Here is a 16,345-nt window from a genome sequence, read left to right on the forward strand (position 1 = left end):
AAGTCAAATAGTTAAATTAGACCTTAGAAATGGTCAGTGAATCCATACTATAGGAGGAATCATTATCTTTTATATTAAAAATCTCCACACACATCTGGTCTACTTTTTCCATTATAAATGTGGAGGCACTGCATCGCCAACACTGGTGGAAAAATGTAATTATAGCATGATGAGTTTATACAGCTGCCATCATAAATATGAATCAATGAATTTATAAAAGGGAAATATTAAAGCGTTATTCCTGTACACCCCTGTTCAATTATTCCCACCCACTAACTCTACATCACCTGAAGACTAAACTTGATCTCACCTCCCCATGCACAATGCCACAGAACATCAAACATTAAATGTGTTATGTGAAGAAAAAATGATAACTGCATTTATTACAACATCTTTCACGGCCTCAGAACATGCAAAATGATTTACAGCCAATTAAGCATTTTTGAAGTACAGTCACCATCATGAAAATAACAGCCAATTGCGCACAGCAAGGTCCCACAAACAACTATGACGATGAATAACCAGATGTGTTAGCAATAATGGTTAGGGAATAAATATTAGCCAGGACACCAGGAGAACTCCAATGCTCTTCTTTGGATTACATCTTTTGGGCAACTTGAAAGAATGGATGGGGCCTCAATTTAACAGCAACTCTGACAGCAGAAAGCATTCCCTCTCTTTCCAGCCATCCTCGACATCCCTGGTTGAGATCTGCCTTTTGAACACAGACCAGCAATGACACCCAAGTCCCTTCCTAGTTTGCCTGACTGTTTCACATTTGTCGGCACCTTTTTTTTTTAAAAAAAGAAAAATCAACTGAGGCTGAGAAATGCCTTTTGAACAGATACATCAACTGGGATAATGAGGAACATGAATACGATAAAAGAACAAATTACAAAAGAACTTCTATTTATATAGTGCCTTTCATAATCTCAGGATGTTCCAAAGCACTTTGTAGCCAATAAAGCACTGTTGCATTGTAGTTACTGCTGTAAGATAGGAATCAACACTCAGCTACAACAAAATGGCACAGTTTACGGGTCTCTCGTTTTGATTTAGTAACTCTTGGAAGGTTTAAAGTTATGCAGCAGAAATCAGCAGGTACAATGCAATAGTACCACAGTGGCATCAGTGGAAACACAGAACAGATATGCACCCATTTGAAGCAACTATTACATATTTATACTTACAGAGACTAGCCCCTCGAGTGCCATGTGGCCATCACTGGGCTCCTCACAGTTAATGGCCCTGATGGAGGCCTGCACCGCTTGCTCTGAAGTCCGAGTGCCACAATGCGGCTGCAGGTTAGTACGCAAAGCACGACATGAGGTAGGCTGGCTGTCCTCTTTCTTTTCACTGGGCTGCGTGCGTTCTCTCCTGGGTGTTGGAGGGAGATGGTAAGGGGGAGGAGGGGGAGGAAGCGGGGGGCTGAAATTCCTGAAAGGATCCAGGCTCAGGATGTTGGTTTCCTTCACTGGAGTAGTCCGTCGGGAGTTTGGTTGGCGCTTTGCAAAGGTTGGGCTATCGATGCTTAGATGCTCGTTAGGAAAATACACTGCAGGATACTGAAATGGAATGATGATAAAAAGGTAGGTGGAAGGAACATTAGATTTATTTTTAAACAGAAAAATCAGCTCATAAAAGGAGACGATAATACAAATCCGAAATAGACATAAAACGTTGGAATTACACAGCGGGTCAGTCAAAATTGGAATGGAAAGGCCAACATTTCAAATTAGAACCTTCGGAGTTCTGACACTGGTCCACATTCAAAGAGTTAGCCTCCCTTTCTCTTTCCCGTCCCCAACAGTACACTTCATTTTCTAAAAATTCCTTTATTAAATTGTTCGTTAATGATGACAGGAAGCTGGTGAATAAGGTGTTCAAAACCACCTGCTCACACCCACATGGCCGTCGCTCAGAGATAGACGGTCTTAAAAATATCTGAACTTCAGCGCAAATTATTTTTAAAATGAGCAACAAGAACGTGCATTTATACAGCGCCTTTAATGCAGTAAAGCACCCAAGGTCCTTTTCAGGAGCATTATCAAAAAGAACCAGACACTGAGGCACCCACGGTGATATTAGGGCAGATGACCAAAAGCTTGGTCAAAGCAGTATATTTTAAGCAGCATCTTAAAAGGAGGAAAGCGGTTCAGAGAGGGCATTCCAGAGTTTAGTGCCCAAGCTGAATTCACAGCCATCAATGGAGGAGTATAGGAAAAAAATAAATAAATCGAGGATGTGCAAGAGGCCAGAAGCGGAGGAACACAGAGATCTCAGGAGGGTTGCAGAGCTGCAGTAAGTGGAAAGAATCTGTGACCAACATTAACCCCATGAGGAAAATCTTAGAAATTAAGGAATCTTAATGAAAATCTAGTAACTCGTCAAAAACATTGAAGCTATGCTACTTAAAAAAAAAGTGCTAAAAAATTCAGGTAACATTGGAGAATGAGGAAAGATGAGCATTTAAAATACAAAAGCATGCAATAGTTCTAGGAGACAGACAAATTTAACCCTACGGTTGAGCAACTGATCGGGAAATATTCTAACTTAGGAACTTTGATTTAAATAGGATTTGAGATAGGACTTAAAACCTACAAGGGGAAACTAGGCAAATAGATGAGGGAGAAAGAAATAGAAGGCTATGTTAATGGGGTTAGGGGAAAAAAAAGAAAGGCTTGCATTTATAAGGGAGGGAGGAGGATCGATTAGAGCATAAACACCAACATGAACCTGTTGGGCCAAATGGCCTGCCTCTGTGTTGCAGGTGCTATGCATCATGCAGAGGTCACCAGCTGACAGAGCAGGCAGACAGTTTGCAAACCTCCAGCAGTGTGCTTCAACTTAGCCGCTAGATGGTGCCAAGATCTTGCTCCCTCCTTAATTCCTTCTCACAGCTTGTGGAAGGAGCGGAGGTAGAAAAGACCATATAGCAAAATGGAGGAAGACAAGAAAGCCAAATCAGGAATTCGCCACAAGGGGGAGCATAAGGCAAAGAAAACAACCTCAAAGTAAAAAAAAATTGAAAACAGCAGCATTGTACCAGTAAATTACTGACATATTAAAACACAACTCATTTTTGTTATTGACAGTGCTTTTAAGCTTCTGTTTGATCCGTTTAGATGTCCACGTGATAGAGCAGCCTGCCCCACAATCACAAGTAAGCTGGCAGAGCACTAACTTAAGTCAGAGTGCTCAGATGAAGGGAGAAAAGCAATTAAAAATGAAGTCAAATAAAAACACCCGATTTGATTGCAATTTGTATTATTACATCTGTTGCAATAAACTGGCCCATTGAATACAGGAAGTTTACTAAATTGGCACAATCTAGTACCATGCAAATCAATTATAGTGTTTATTCGAAATAAATAGCTTCTGTAAAAACACAACAAAAATTCAACTGCTGCACGCAAGCTATGATTCTTAATTGATAACAGATCGCGTTAGATAAGCTTTCGAAAGATTTATTTTGCCTCTATTCAATTAGATTGCACCCTGTTATACAATAACCCTGCCTACCACCCTCTTTGCAGGTACTCCTGTGTCCTTTAAACTGATTACCTTTAATAATTCAGCGGCTGTATCAGGAAGGCCAAACTCTCTGACCACACGTAAATAGACTGCCCGGGTGACAGCAGCCCCAGCGCCAATGTTTAAAGCGTAAGCCCTCTGCACTTGGTCGCTTTGCCACATCTCCTTGAGCCGCCTAAACATGGTTTTAGCTACATCTACTGGAGGCACTAAAGAGAGAGAGAGAGAGAGAAGTTTAATATAAGTTAATCAGGTCACCATACAATTGTGTTCAGTGATTGGAACATTATACATGATGAGTTTGGTTTCTACTTACTCCTGTCTTTGATGCTGCAGAAACAAGGTCATCAACAGCAACCCTAAATGTGCCAATCAGATCAATAACACACATGGATACAGTCACATATCAGTTATGCTGCTGACTAGTAATCCAGAGGCCTGATGAAACTGCTGGATTGTTATAAAAACTCATGAGTCACTCATGTCCTTTAGGGAAGGAAATTTACTGTCCTTACCTGGTCTGGCCTATAAGTGACTCCAGATCTACAGCAATGTGGTTGATTCCCAACTGCCCTGTGAAATTGTCTAGCAAGCTACACAGCTGCATTCAAGGCAGCACCTCAACATCACCTTCTCAACGGCAATTGAGGATGGGCAACAAATGCTGGCCTTGCCAGCGATGCCCACATCCCATGAAAGAATAAAAAAAAAATTCATCCAGAGACAAAATGAACTTTCCAAACATCTTGGAGGACACAAGTGATGGCTGTGCAGGATGTGTAACACTCGGAAGCTGCATTCTTGATATTTTTCCATTTTTCCCATTACTCTCCCAGGAGTAGCCCTGTTACGGTTTAGGAAGTTTGAATGTTAAGGAGATGGGAACTATTGTCCACACTTTAGCCAGAATCTAGGATGTGTTTAATTTTAGCTTTGCTTCAACTTTTCACCACACCCCTCCCTCACTGTCCATGACTAAGCACCATCTAGGCAAGGACTTTCAACAACACAAACTGGCTACGGTTGATGCATCATTTTGTTCCAATGCTATTCGCATCTCAACACCCTTCAATTTGATATCTGCATCTAGCATGCATCAGTCACATCAACATAGTCTGTCACTCGCTCACACACACTACATTACAACATTGGCAACAGTTTAAAAAGTGCCTCAATGACCATAACATGCTTGGGAACATCTTGAGGTCATGAAGGCACTATATAAATGTAAGTCTTTCTTTCTATCTAATTAAACTAATCTATGTGGGAAAATTGAGCCAAATTCTACATAGTGTCAAGCTGTGGCTTAGTGGATAGCACTCCTATCTCCAAGTCAGTTTAAGCTCCTCTCCAGAGACTCGAGTAAGCTGTACTGAAGGAGCCACCACAAGATTATTGGCGTAGTCGAGTCTGGAGGTAACAAAAGCATGGATTTTCATGTTATAGAGACTGCAAATATCTCACCAAGGAACAAAGAGATCCTTAACGCTGGCCAACTTACCAGGTACTTCTTCATGGAGAATTGCAGAAACATTTTCATCGCAGCTGTGTGGCGATCCAGCATTCAGACAGGAAAAGTCTGCCACACTGGAGTCGACCATATAGAGTGTATCCGGAACGCTGGATATCCGACTCATTCGGACTTTTTCTAAACTAGTTTGCTCTGACATTAGTTCTTCCAGGACAATCTAAATAGATGGAATTTAGGTTGTATTATCATTTTTACTGCCTTACTATACAATTCCTTCCCAAATAAGTTAGCAGAAATACAGGTAGTCCACTGCCCCAGGCTTAATGCCATGGAGAGGAAGAATACACTTTAACTAAAGACTGAGAGTATGAGAAGAATGGTGATGGATGGCTATGCTGTCTTCTGCAACGTCACAGAGCATGCGGCAGGCTGTCTATCTTACATAGTGCCTCATGCGTCTAGGAGATAGCCGAAGGAATCAGTGATAGAAAGAATGGGGGCTGCCTCCTCTTTGTTACAGGTGAGGGTCCAGCTAGACAGAACTGTGGATAACTTAATTGCCAATAATTAAAAAGCGCTCAAAAGAGACACTAAACTGTTCCCCACGTTCATCGAAAACTGTGGAATAGCCTGAAGGAATGAACTTCCTTTGGGCCCTTCAAATCCCAGCATCAGTGCAATAGGTGGTTCTATAAATCTATAAAACGCACTTTGTACTGAACAAATTATTACGTTCATCTATTTAATCACTTCGAACAGTAATACATGGCCCAAGGCACTGCAGGGATGTGGAAACAAGGGCCTGAGCCAAAGGAGGAGAGATTAAGAGGGGGGAGTAAAAGCATGGTCAGAGAGGTGGGTATTAAGAAAAGCTTTAAACTGGAGCAAATGGACACAGAGAGGGAATTCGAGACAGCGGTCTTTTAGGTAGCTAAAGACATGAGCAGCAATGCCCCTCCCTCCACAGGAACATACAGCAAGCTAAGGATGAGACTTGGGGGGGCAAGGAACCCCAAGAACGTTGGAGGCAAGCGCAAAGCACAACCAATGGGCTGTCTCACACGGCTGTATTTAAGGGACCACCGTTGTTTAGGCATCAAGATTTATTACCTTAAGTATGCTACAAGGCAATGGTTCAGTTCAGCATTTCAGAATGTATTAGAAACCCTGGACAGCAATCAGCAGAATCACACCCAAAATCGCATTATAGTCTTAAACCCACCACCACTTTCATTCATCATATCAGTGCTAGACTATTCATGTAGAGGGACAGACAAAGAGAGACATTACAGTTGAGACCAGTCTCGCACCCAACATTAGAAAAAAAAAAGAGCAGGAGTAGGCCAACAGGCCCCTTGAGCCTGCTCTGCCATTTAAGATTACAGATGATCCTTGATCTCAACTCCCATTTTCTCACCTGATCCCCATATCACTTGATTCCCTCACAGGCCAAAAGTCCATCTATCTCAGCCTTGAATACATTCAATAACTGAGCATCCACAATTCTCTGGGGTAGAGAATTCCAAAGATTCACAACCCTCGAGTGAAGAAATTTCTCCTCATCTCACTCCGAAATAGCCGACCCCCTAATCCTAAAACTGTGCCCTGTGTTCTAGACTCTCTCTCAGCATCTACCCTGTCAAGCCCTCTGATATTCTGTATTTCAGTAAGATCACCTCTCATTGTTCTAAAATCCAGAGAGAATAAGCTCATTCTATTCAATCTCTCCTCATAGAAAACCTTTCTTCCTGGGAATCAATCCAGTGAACTTTTGTTGCATCCCCTGTCAGGCAAATACAGATGTGCACTTCCGAGAGGGGAGGGGGGTGTCTCAGTGTAGAAATCCAGAGCAGAAACTCAGGCTGACTTTCCCTTCCCTTGGTCAGGGATACTGAGGGAGCACCACGAATGCTGCTCCATGTGAAGTCAGACAAATTATAGAATCAATCATTGGTCCCACTCCTTCCCCATAGAGCAACATTTCCTCCCCCCCCCCCCCCTTTTAAAGTATTTATCCAATTCCCTTTTGAAAGTTACAGTTGAATCTGCTTCCACCGCCCTTTCAGGAGGCACATTCCACATCATAACAGCTTACTGCGTAAAAAACATTCCTGCTCATCGAACCCCCGCTGGCTTTTTTTTTAAACCAATGATCTTAACTCTCTGTCCTCTGGTAACTGACCCTCTCACCAGTGAAACAACTTCGCAACACTTACTCTTACAAAGTCCTTTCTAAATTTGAACATTTCTATTTAGTCTCCTGCTTGGAGAACACAATCCTGACAACAGATTATCAGCAAATAAAATTCCAACATTAAAAACAGCAGGAATAAACCAGGGTTTGTTTTTCTTGCACGATAAACAGAGAATGTTCATTTTGGCAACTGGCCTAAATCTCTCTTTTTTTTACTGAAACAACCGGCACTACTGATCAGAATAAAAGTGTGGCGATCACAACAGCAAAAGGATGAAAACAGAGCACTGAGAAACCAGCATCCAAGGAGCATAACAAATCGGTGCAGCGCTAAATTCTGACTAGCACTATGTACGAACCCCCATTACCACTCTGCTAATTAGGTAGCACTTAATCAGAGCTGACAACCAGGGAAGTGAGGTGGAACAAGCCCTGGCTTTTATTTAATGTCACATGCTGGAGGCATCGAAAGAAAAGGCAGCACAGCGGAAACTGTTTTCCTATTAATGTTACACTACAGTTACCACAGCCGTGCCTGTGGCGAATAGCTGACTCCAGGGTACAAATCTGCAACAATTTAAACTGCTGCGTGCACCATCTGAGAAAAAACAAGAACAGGCGACTTTGCATTTACTTGCCTTAGCTTCCTCGATATATGGGGAAAAGAGTCGCGGCCTGGCACCAATGCCAGAAGCCTTGAGGCAAAACCATGCTCTGGATCTCCTGCCCTCTGGGGGAGGAAGCATGTCCAATGGGGGCGATCTGATCAGTGCCCTCTTCATCTGAAACAAAAAAAAAGATTTTTTTCTCCCCATTCTGTCACGAAAGTACTTGAGAACGAAAACCATACAACATGCACAGGCGCATACACCACAGTTAAACATACCCTTTCAGCTAAGTTCAGTATAATCCCTCTCGACCATAAATGCACTTCAAAGTTTACCCCACAGCAGAGCCAGTAGCTTCAGCAAGCAGAAATAACAACTGATAAACCGACTGTCGGGTCTTTGCTGTCAGTTTACAGGACTGGTCTTTGCTGCAGTATGCCCTACAACCAGTAGCCACCCTCAATGAAATGACCAATCACCTAACCAAAAATCACTACAGTTGTCCAACTATTAACTGGGATGCACCCACAGCTACTATCCCAAATGGTTCAGTGGGCAGCGATCAATGGCAGAACCTATTCCAGAGCACTGAAGCCAGATGCAACATCTCCACAATTGAGATCAGTTAATTCAACACAGCTTGGAGCTTTCATGGGCAAGTTATCACAAGGAGCAGTGCACTTACCAACTAAACCATCAGGGAGCTCACTCATACAAGGATAACACATGACTGAGCTTGAGGTGAGAGAGTAATCCAATTAAGTTTTGTGCTCTGCTTATTTGTGTGCGCATGAGGGGGGAAAAACCAAAGTGAGTGATGGGACAAAGATACGGTTTAGCTACTAACTGAGCCACTGTGCTAAATAGGCAAGCCCAATAATATGTGCCCTATGCAGCTTTAACTGGCTGTAAATGTCAGACTCCTGGTTAAAGGCTGTAATTAAAAAAAAGATCGTTATCAATGTAAAACAGAGTGATGACTGTTGCATAATAGGTACTAGGCACACACAAGATATGGCTGCTTTAGGAAGTCAAGGATGTAACACACAATGTATTTTTCTGTTGCTAAAAGCTACCTTGCTGTTACACAAATAACAAGTTCACTGAGAGTGTAGTTGCTATCTATGCTGTAGGTAAGAACTTTGGCTTGGCCTTTATTTTTAAGGCAAGGTCAATTAAGACAGAGATTCATATTTAAGTATTTTCTGTTCCTCAAGAGCTTCAAGGTGCTTTCCAAATTTCTGCTCTTGTCTTTATATTCTTTTCCTGTGAGAGAGAAATTTAAAGTGTGATTGACAGGAAATGTACACCAGATGGACAACCTATATATAACGAGCAAATCTCCTGCGGCATTATTCACGTTTAGTGAGAGGATGCATTCTTTTATAAAGGTCAGAAACATTATACCATTTAAAGTGAATGCGCGTGTTCCTTTCAGGCTACATGCTTAATTATGTTAAGTAAACAGTGGGTTCACACAGCGGTCAATTAAGAGGGCACTGCTGTTAAGTAAATACTGGCAGACTGCAGACATTCTGGCTCTGGCATTTTGTGTTCCTGGTGAACTACCTTTTCTTCCCCCCACCACCACCCCCCAGCCCATATATTGTTCTTTGAAGTATGGCAGAAAGTTGCGACATGGAGCACAAGCTACATTTACCACTTTTGTAATACAAATCAGTAAGGATGTTCCTGTACATGAATCACAATTTTAACAAGCAGGTCCAACGAGCAATTAGGGAAGAAATGGTGTAGGTTAGCCACTGTTACAAAAGGGACTGGAGTACAAGAGTGAAAAAGTCTTCCTGTGAATTCATAGGGCCTTGGTAGACCACACCTGGAGTACTGTGTAGTTTTGGCCTCCTTACCAAGTAAGGATACACTCGTCTTAGAAAGAGTGCAATCACTAGACTGATTCCTGGGATGAAGGGGGATTGGCCTTTGAGGACAGAATGAGTAGACTAGACCTATATTCTAGAATTTAGAAAAATGAGAGGGGATCTCATTGAAACATATGTAATTCTTAAGGGGCTCAATAGGTTAGATGCTGGGAGGATGTCTTCCCTGGATGGGGAATTTAGAACTAGGGGTTAGTTATTTAGGATTGAAGATGAGGGGAAATTTCTTCACTCGAGGGTTGCAGATCTTTGGAATACTCTACCCCAGAGAGCTGTGGATGCTCACTGAGTATATTCAAGCCAGAAATTGACAGGTAGGTTTTTAGATACTAAAGGAATTAACGGTTATGGGGACAGTGCGGGAAGATGGAGTTGAGGTAGATCAGCCATGATCGTATTAAATGGCAGAGCAGACTCAAAGGAGTGAATGGTCTACACTTGCTCCTATTTCTAGTGTTCTTCTTTTACCCATCAGCCGTGGCTCAGTGGGTAGCACTCTCACCCAAGTCAGAAGGTTGTGGGTTCAAGTCCTACTTCACAGCATGCAACCCAGGTTGACAATCCCAGTGCACTACTGAGCACGTTGCACTGTGAAGTGTCACCTTGCAGATGAGACAGACATTGAACCGAGGCCCCATCTGTCCACTCAGGTGGACGTAAAAGATCCTATGGCAAATACCTCGAAGAGAAGGAGAGGTCTCCCCAGTGTCCTGGTCAATATTTATCCCTCAAACCGATTACCAGGTCATCACACATTGCTGTTTGTGGGCTCATCCTGTGTGCAAATTGGCTGCTGTGTTTCCTACATTAACAACAGTGATTTCACTTCAAAAAAAATTACTTCACTGGCTGTAAAGTGCTTTGGGATGTCCGGAGGTCATGAAAGGCGCTATATAAATGCATGTCCTTTGTTTTATCTCATACACCCCGATTTAAAATTACCTTAGTGACACTATTTCACCTGATACAATAACAATGATAAAACAACTTTTATTTACATACTGCCTTGAACTTAGCAAAACATCGCAAGGCATTTTGCACACACAAAATAAAAATTGATTAATAGCAGCCCTTCATCGTTGCAGGGCGACTATGAATGGGCAACGGACAATAAATTTAAAAGATGCACAAATCGACACACTCGTTCTGCTGAAGCCTAGGTCTGGCCAGTGTTTAGTTCAAGACAAAAATGAAAATCGGAGCGCAGCGATGTTATGCTCTAAACTACACACAGGCGTAATTTCAGTCCTGGGAGAGACAGAGAGAGAGAGACAGCACTCATCTCACAGCTAGAATCAGGCTTGTTTGTATAAATAGCTTACTGCACTTCAAAAAGAAATTTAACCACTTTAAAGTAATATTGATGTCTTCAAACACAGACTTATACCAGTCCCATAGGAATGATGCTCTAGTTTCATAATATATTTAGGCATGCAGACTGGGGCACATTTTCTCTTTACTCAGTCCCATAAATGCCTCAGATTTTCCCTGCTCTCAGCCCAGGAATGCTGCATTGCCAGGGCACTGAATACAGGAATGCTGAACAGAGAGGGGCCAACTTTCTATCCATCATCATAGTTGGAAAATCAGGCAAATAGTCCTCTCTTCTCAATGCTCCTGTATTCATTGATCCCATGCAATCCATTGTTCCCAGAGGCAGGACCAAAAATAATCTGTCACAGAATATCTTAAGCTGGCCTTGTTTTGGTTTCAGTCGATTTGATATTGAAAAAATGACACTCAGCGTTCACACGACTAGATCGAGTTCTCGACCCTTGCAGGTGAATAATTCCCCCAAAAATAAGGGTCTATGAGTATGCAAGTGAGATTTGGACACCAAATTTAACAGGGGATATACATTTAGCTGGCTGACTGATTGCAGGCTCTCAATAAAAAATCTCAATAGACCCCCGTTAAAAAAAAACTCAACTTTAAATGCATCAATATATTTCTCCTGTATAAGTCAAAACTGCAGCAGGCTGACACTTAATGCAAGGACATTCAGGGAGCCTCAGTAAGCCAATTCTGATTCCCCTTTTCCAGATGTTGTAACTGTATTATCATAAATACCCCCGAGTAAGAATTCCCAGCAGGTTTTGAGCTTCATAGTGATATTGCATTACCTTATGCAAATACATGATTAGCAGAATGGAAGTTAACGTACAGTCAAGTTTTTGGAGACGTGAGTAATTGGGAAACAATTTTTTTTTTTGCTTGAAATAGAACATTCTGTATCTTTGCTTATGGCTTTTGTCTCCCTATTCACTGCTTAAACATTTTTAAAATGGATTCACTCAGAGGAACTCACTGCCTGAAAAAGTGGTAGAGGCAGATACCCTCACTGCATTTAAAAAAAATACTGGATATGCACTTGAAGTGCCATAACCTACAGGGCTACTGACTAAGAGCAGGAAAGTGGAATTAGGCTAGACTGCTATTTTTCGGCTGGTGCTGACATGGGCTGAATGGCCTCATTCTGTGTTGTAAATTTTCTATGTTTCTATGTGGGTGACTGGCTTCATTTCTGACCTCTTGTTCACCCTTGATTTTCATCGCTGCACCGTTGGCGGCTGTGCCTTCAGCTGCCTAGACTCTAAGCTCTGGAACTCCCTCCTTAAACCTCTCCCCCCTCACTCTCCTCCTTAAAACCTACCTCTTTGACCAAGCTTTTGATTACCTGTCCAAATATCCCCTTATGTGACCTGGCATCAAATTGTGTTTACTACAACACTCCTGTGAAGCAGGATGGTTAAGGTGCTGTATAAATGCAAGTTGTTAATCCAAATCAAGCTCATCATCTATATATTAAAAATCTTAGATGTGCAACACATTTCCTGTCCACTTGTTCCATTATAAAGTCCTATCAATGGCAGTAGAGGGCAATAACAGTACAATATGTTTACACAACAGCTGTACTAACAATGCTTTCATAGGATTTACAATGGGAATATAAAAGTGTGGACACAACTTTAAAATGGAGACTGAATTACGCTGTCAGCCTTGGTTCAGTTATTCACCCACTCTAACCCTGCTTCACCTGAATTGGACTCATGGTCTCTGCACCCCATGTGCATGCCACAGGAGATCACCTAGTACAGGGATCATGGGAACACAGGAGCCTGCTCTGCCATTCAATTAGATCATGGCCAATCATCTATCTCAATGACACTTTCCCTCGCTACCCTCATATCCCTGGATGTCGTTAGTATCCAGTTATCTATCGATTTCTGTCTTGAACATGTTCAATGATTGACCCTCCACATCCACCTGGGGTAAAGAATTCCAAAGATTCACCACCCTCTGAGTGAAGAAATTCCTCCTCATCTCAGTGTTTAATTGTCTACCCCTTATTCTGAGACTATGTCCCCTGGCTCTAGGCTCACTAGCTAGGGGAAACATCCTATTTACATCCACCCTGTCACGCCCTGTAAGAATTTTGTAGGCTTCAACGAGATCACCTCTCATTCTTCAAAACTCTAGTGAATACAGGCACCGTTTCCTCAGTCTCTCCTCATAAGACAACCCTGCCATCTCAGGTATTAGTCTGGTGAACCTCCATTGCACTCCCTCTATGGCAAGTACATCCTTCCTTAGTTGAGACGACCAAAACTGTAAACAATACATCAGGTGCAGGCTCACCAAGGTTCTATGCAAGTGCAAGACTACTTTACTACTGAACTCAAAACCCCTTGCGATGAAGGCCAAAATATCATTTGCCTTCCTAATTGCTTGCTGCACCTGCATGCTAGCTTTCAGTGATTCATGAACAAGGACACCCAGGTCCCTTTGGACATCAATACTGCCCAACCTCTCACAATTTAAGAAATATTCTGTCTTTATACCAAAATGGATAATTTCACAATTATTCATATTATATTCCATCTGCCATGTTCTTGCCCACTTAGCCTGTCCAAGACACCTTAAAGCCTCCTTGCATCCTCCTCACAACTTACATTCCCATCTAATTTTCTGTCATCAACAAATTTGGAAATATCAAATTTGGTCCCCACATCCAAGTCATTTATTTAGACTGTGAACTGCTGTGGCCCCAGCACTGATCCTTGCGGTACCCCACTAGTAACAGCTTGCAATTCTGAGAATGGCCTGTTTATTCCTACTCTCATTTCTGTCTGTTAACCAATTCTCGATCCATACCAGTATATCACCAACAATCCCACGTGCTCTAATTTTGTTTACTAACCTCCTGTGTGGGACTTTATCAAAAGCCTTCTGAAAATCTAAATACACCACACCCACTGGTTCTCCTTTACAAGTAACATCCTCAAAAAACTCCAAAAGGTTTGTCAAACATGATTTCCCTTTCATAAATCCATGTTGACTCTGCCTAATCATATAATTTTCTAAGTGTCTAGTTATCAAATCTTGTAGAATAGTTTCTAACATTTTCCGTACTACTGACATCAAATGAACAGCTCCCCTTTTTTTCTTCTCTTTCCTTTCTTAAATAGTGGGGTTACATTTGCTACTTTTCAGTCAGCTGGAAGCTTTCCAGAATCTAGAGAATTTTGAAAGATAATGACCAATGCATCCACTATCTCTATAGCCACCTCCTTCAACACTCTGGGATGTAGCTCATCTGGTATCAACCTTCAATCCAGTTAATTTTGAGTACTACCTCTTCACTAATAGTAATTTCTTTCAGTATCTCATTTTCACAAGTCCCTTGGTTCCCTAGTATTTCTGGGAGATTTTCTGCATCTTCCTCCAAGAAGACAGACACAAAAGTAATTATTTAGTTTCCCCGCCACTTCCCTATTCTCCATTATAAATCCTCCTGCCTCCACCTGTAATCGTCCACATTTGGCCTTGTTAATCTTCTTTTGTTCACTTTTTTTTTTACTTGAAGCGCCTTTTAAATAAAATTTGCCAAAAATAAAAACTATTGGGAGCTGCAAGACAGAATTTCGGCATTTCTAAACCAAATACTTGGCAAGTTGCCAAGTGTCTCTGGCAGTACGCATAATTTGCACATAATATATAAAATGTGTTGAATTTATATATAAAAAATGAAATTAAAATAGACCCAACTTTGAATTATCATGTTTTATGACTTTAATAACTATAATTTGTCAGTAAAGTCATCTTTAAAACAAACTAACTTAAGATGTGTAGAATTAAGACAATTTTCTCTACTACTGATTCTCACGATTAAAATAAGCTTCCAACAGTACATTGATAACTTATCTTATCAACTATATTAGAAACAATAATGGTTGCAACGATAAAATCTGTTCCACGAACCAAAGACATTATCTATAACCATAGTGTAGCAATACCACTCAAACAGGTTTTAGAGCATGATGATGTTTTTCATTAAAATAATCATTTGAAACCGTAGAGTGCAGCACAATGATTAGCCTTTTATCCCCACAATAAAAACATGCTTCTTATTTTCTTGACTTAATTTTAAGGCTTTTTTTCATGTTAATACGAGCCAACTGGAAAAGACTGGGAGCCGCAAATGAGATATCAAAGAGCTGCATGCAGCTTTGGAGCAGATCCCCGACCCGTTACGTCAAAAAAATTGAGTGCAACAATCACATTTGTCAAAAGGTATGTTTAAAAAAAGAACTGCAGTTATTTCATGCTGGGTTTTTTCTCCCCCTGACCTGGAGCCAGAGATTTATAATGGCCCTGCCAATCTGCAAGCTTCGCCTCACCAAATAGTAACTAAACTCAGGTTTTGTTTAATTACATCAAATAGACTTTGTGTTCTCAAAAGGGACGACGCAACTTTAATATGGCAACAGAATAATACACTGCATTTCATGCTATACTCTTCTGCCACTGTATATAAAAAGATTTATTGAATTTAATAAGCAATGCCAAAAGGATGTTCACTAGTCAGCAATAAATCATTAAACCATAGATCCACAACCCTTAGTGTCTTGTAAGCCAAACAAACATGCTCATAATATATCTGTTTGATTACAGATGAAACTTGTAAAAATTGTTCTATGGCTTTGTCCAAACCACAAGTAATTCCTGAAACTGCTGACCAGTCACTCAACACCGATGGAGGCTCAATCTCCCACTTAGAAAGGCACCGAGGAAAAGGTTTCACACTGGTGTCAAATCCTCACACACAGAAAATTAGCCATGGTTTTCAGAGTTAGAATTCCCTTTCAATTGTGCAAATCGCTGTTCGTATCCTATTTTACAGTACAACTCACTGGCAGTAACAGAAACAAGCTCCATTCTACGCAGGCTATAAATCTTTCTAAGCTATATCTCTACACATGTAACATAGAAACTAGGACTGCCTTTTCTACATCATTCACCCTTGTTTTAGCTGAACTACACGGTCTCCTTCTTTGGCTCAGTGTCAATTTTTGACTGATCATGTGCCTGTGAAGCACCTGGAGACATTTTACTACATTTATACAGCACCTTTTAATGAAAATTATTTTGTTGACCCCTTGTAGGATATATCCTCATTTTCGAAGCTGAGTTACCTACTGTGGGACACTGTGATTCAAAGAGGCCGGCTAACATTTGTTTCTGGGTATGGCCACCGAATAAATTTCATTCCCATCGTAACAATCAGGTTAGAATAGTGTGACTAATACCAGAGACAATTTATGCAACTTTAACCACTGCAAGAAGGAAACATAGCCAG

General features: G+C 41.3%; 2 protein-coding genes across 3 annotated transcripts in view; one reads left to right on the plus strand and one right to left on the minus strand.

The window, feature by feature from the left end:
- The window catches only part of sars2 (seryl-tRNA synthetase 2, mitochondrial), a 189,583-nt gene that overhangs the window by 153,239 nt on the left and 19,999 nt on the right, over positions 1–16,345 (plus strand). The gene's annotated exons all lie outside the window — the stretch shown is intronic.
- LOC137353025 (BTB/POZ domain-containing protein 7-like) overlaps positions 1–16,345 on the minus strand; it is a 66,018-nt gene that overhangs the window by 7,577 nt on the left and 42,096 nt on the right. For both annotated transcript variants that reach the window (XM_068018939.1, XM_068018938.1), the window contains 4 exons: positions 7,838–7,981; positions 5,036–5,222; positions 3,565–3,743; positions 1,191–1,565 (listed from right to left, as the gene is read on the minus strand). In XM_068018939.1, the coding sequence (XP_067875040.1) occupies positions 1,191–1,565; positions 3,565–3,743; positions 5,036–5,222; positions 7,838–7,981 (885 nt within the window). The remainder of the gene's footprint in view (positions 1–1,190; positions 1,566–3,564; positions 3,744–5,035; positions 5,223–7,837; positions 7,982–16,345) is intronic.

This window comes from Heterodontus francisci, chromosome 40 (assembly GCF_036365525.1).
Source record: "Heterodontus francisci isolate sHetFra1 chromosome 40, sHetFra1.hap1, whole genome shotgun sequence".
NCBI classification, from domain to species: Eukaryota; Metazoa; Chordata; class Chondrichthyes; order Heterodontiformes; family Heterodontidae; genus Heterodontus; species Heterodontus francisci.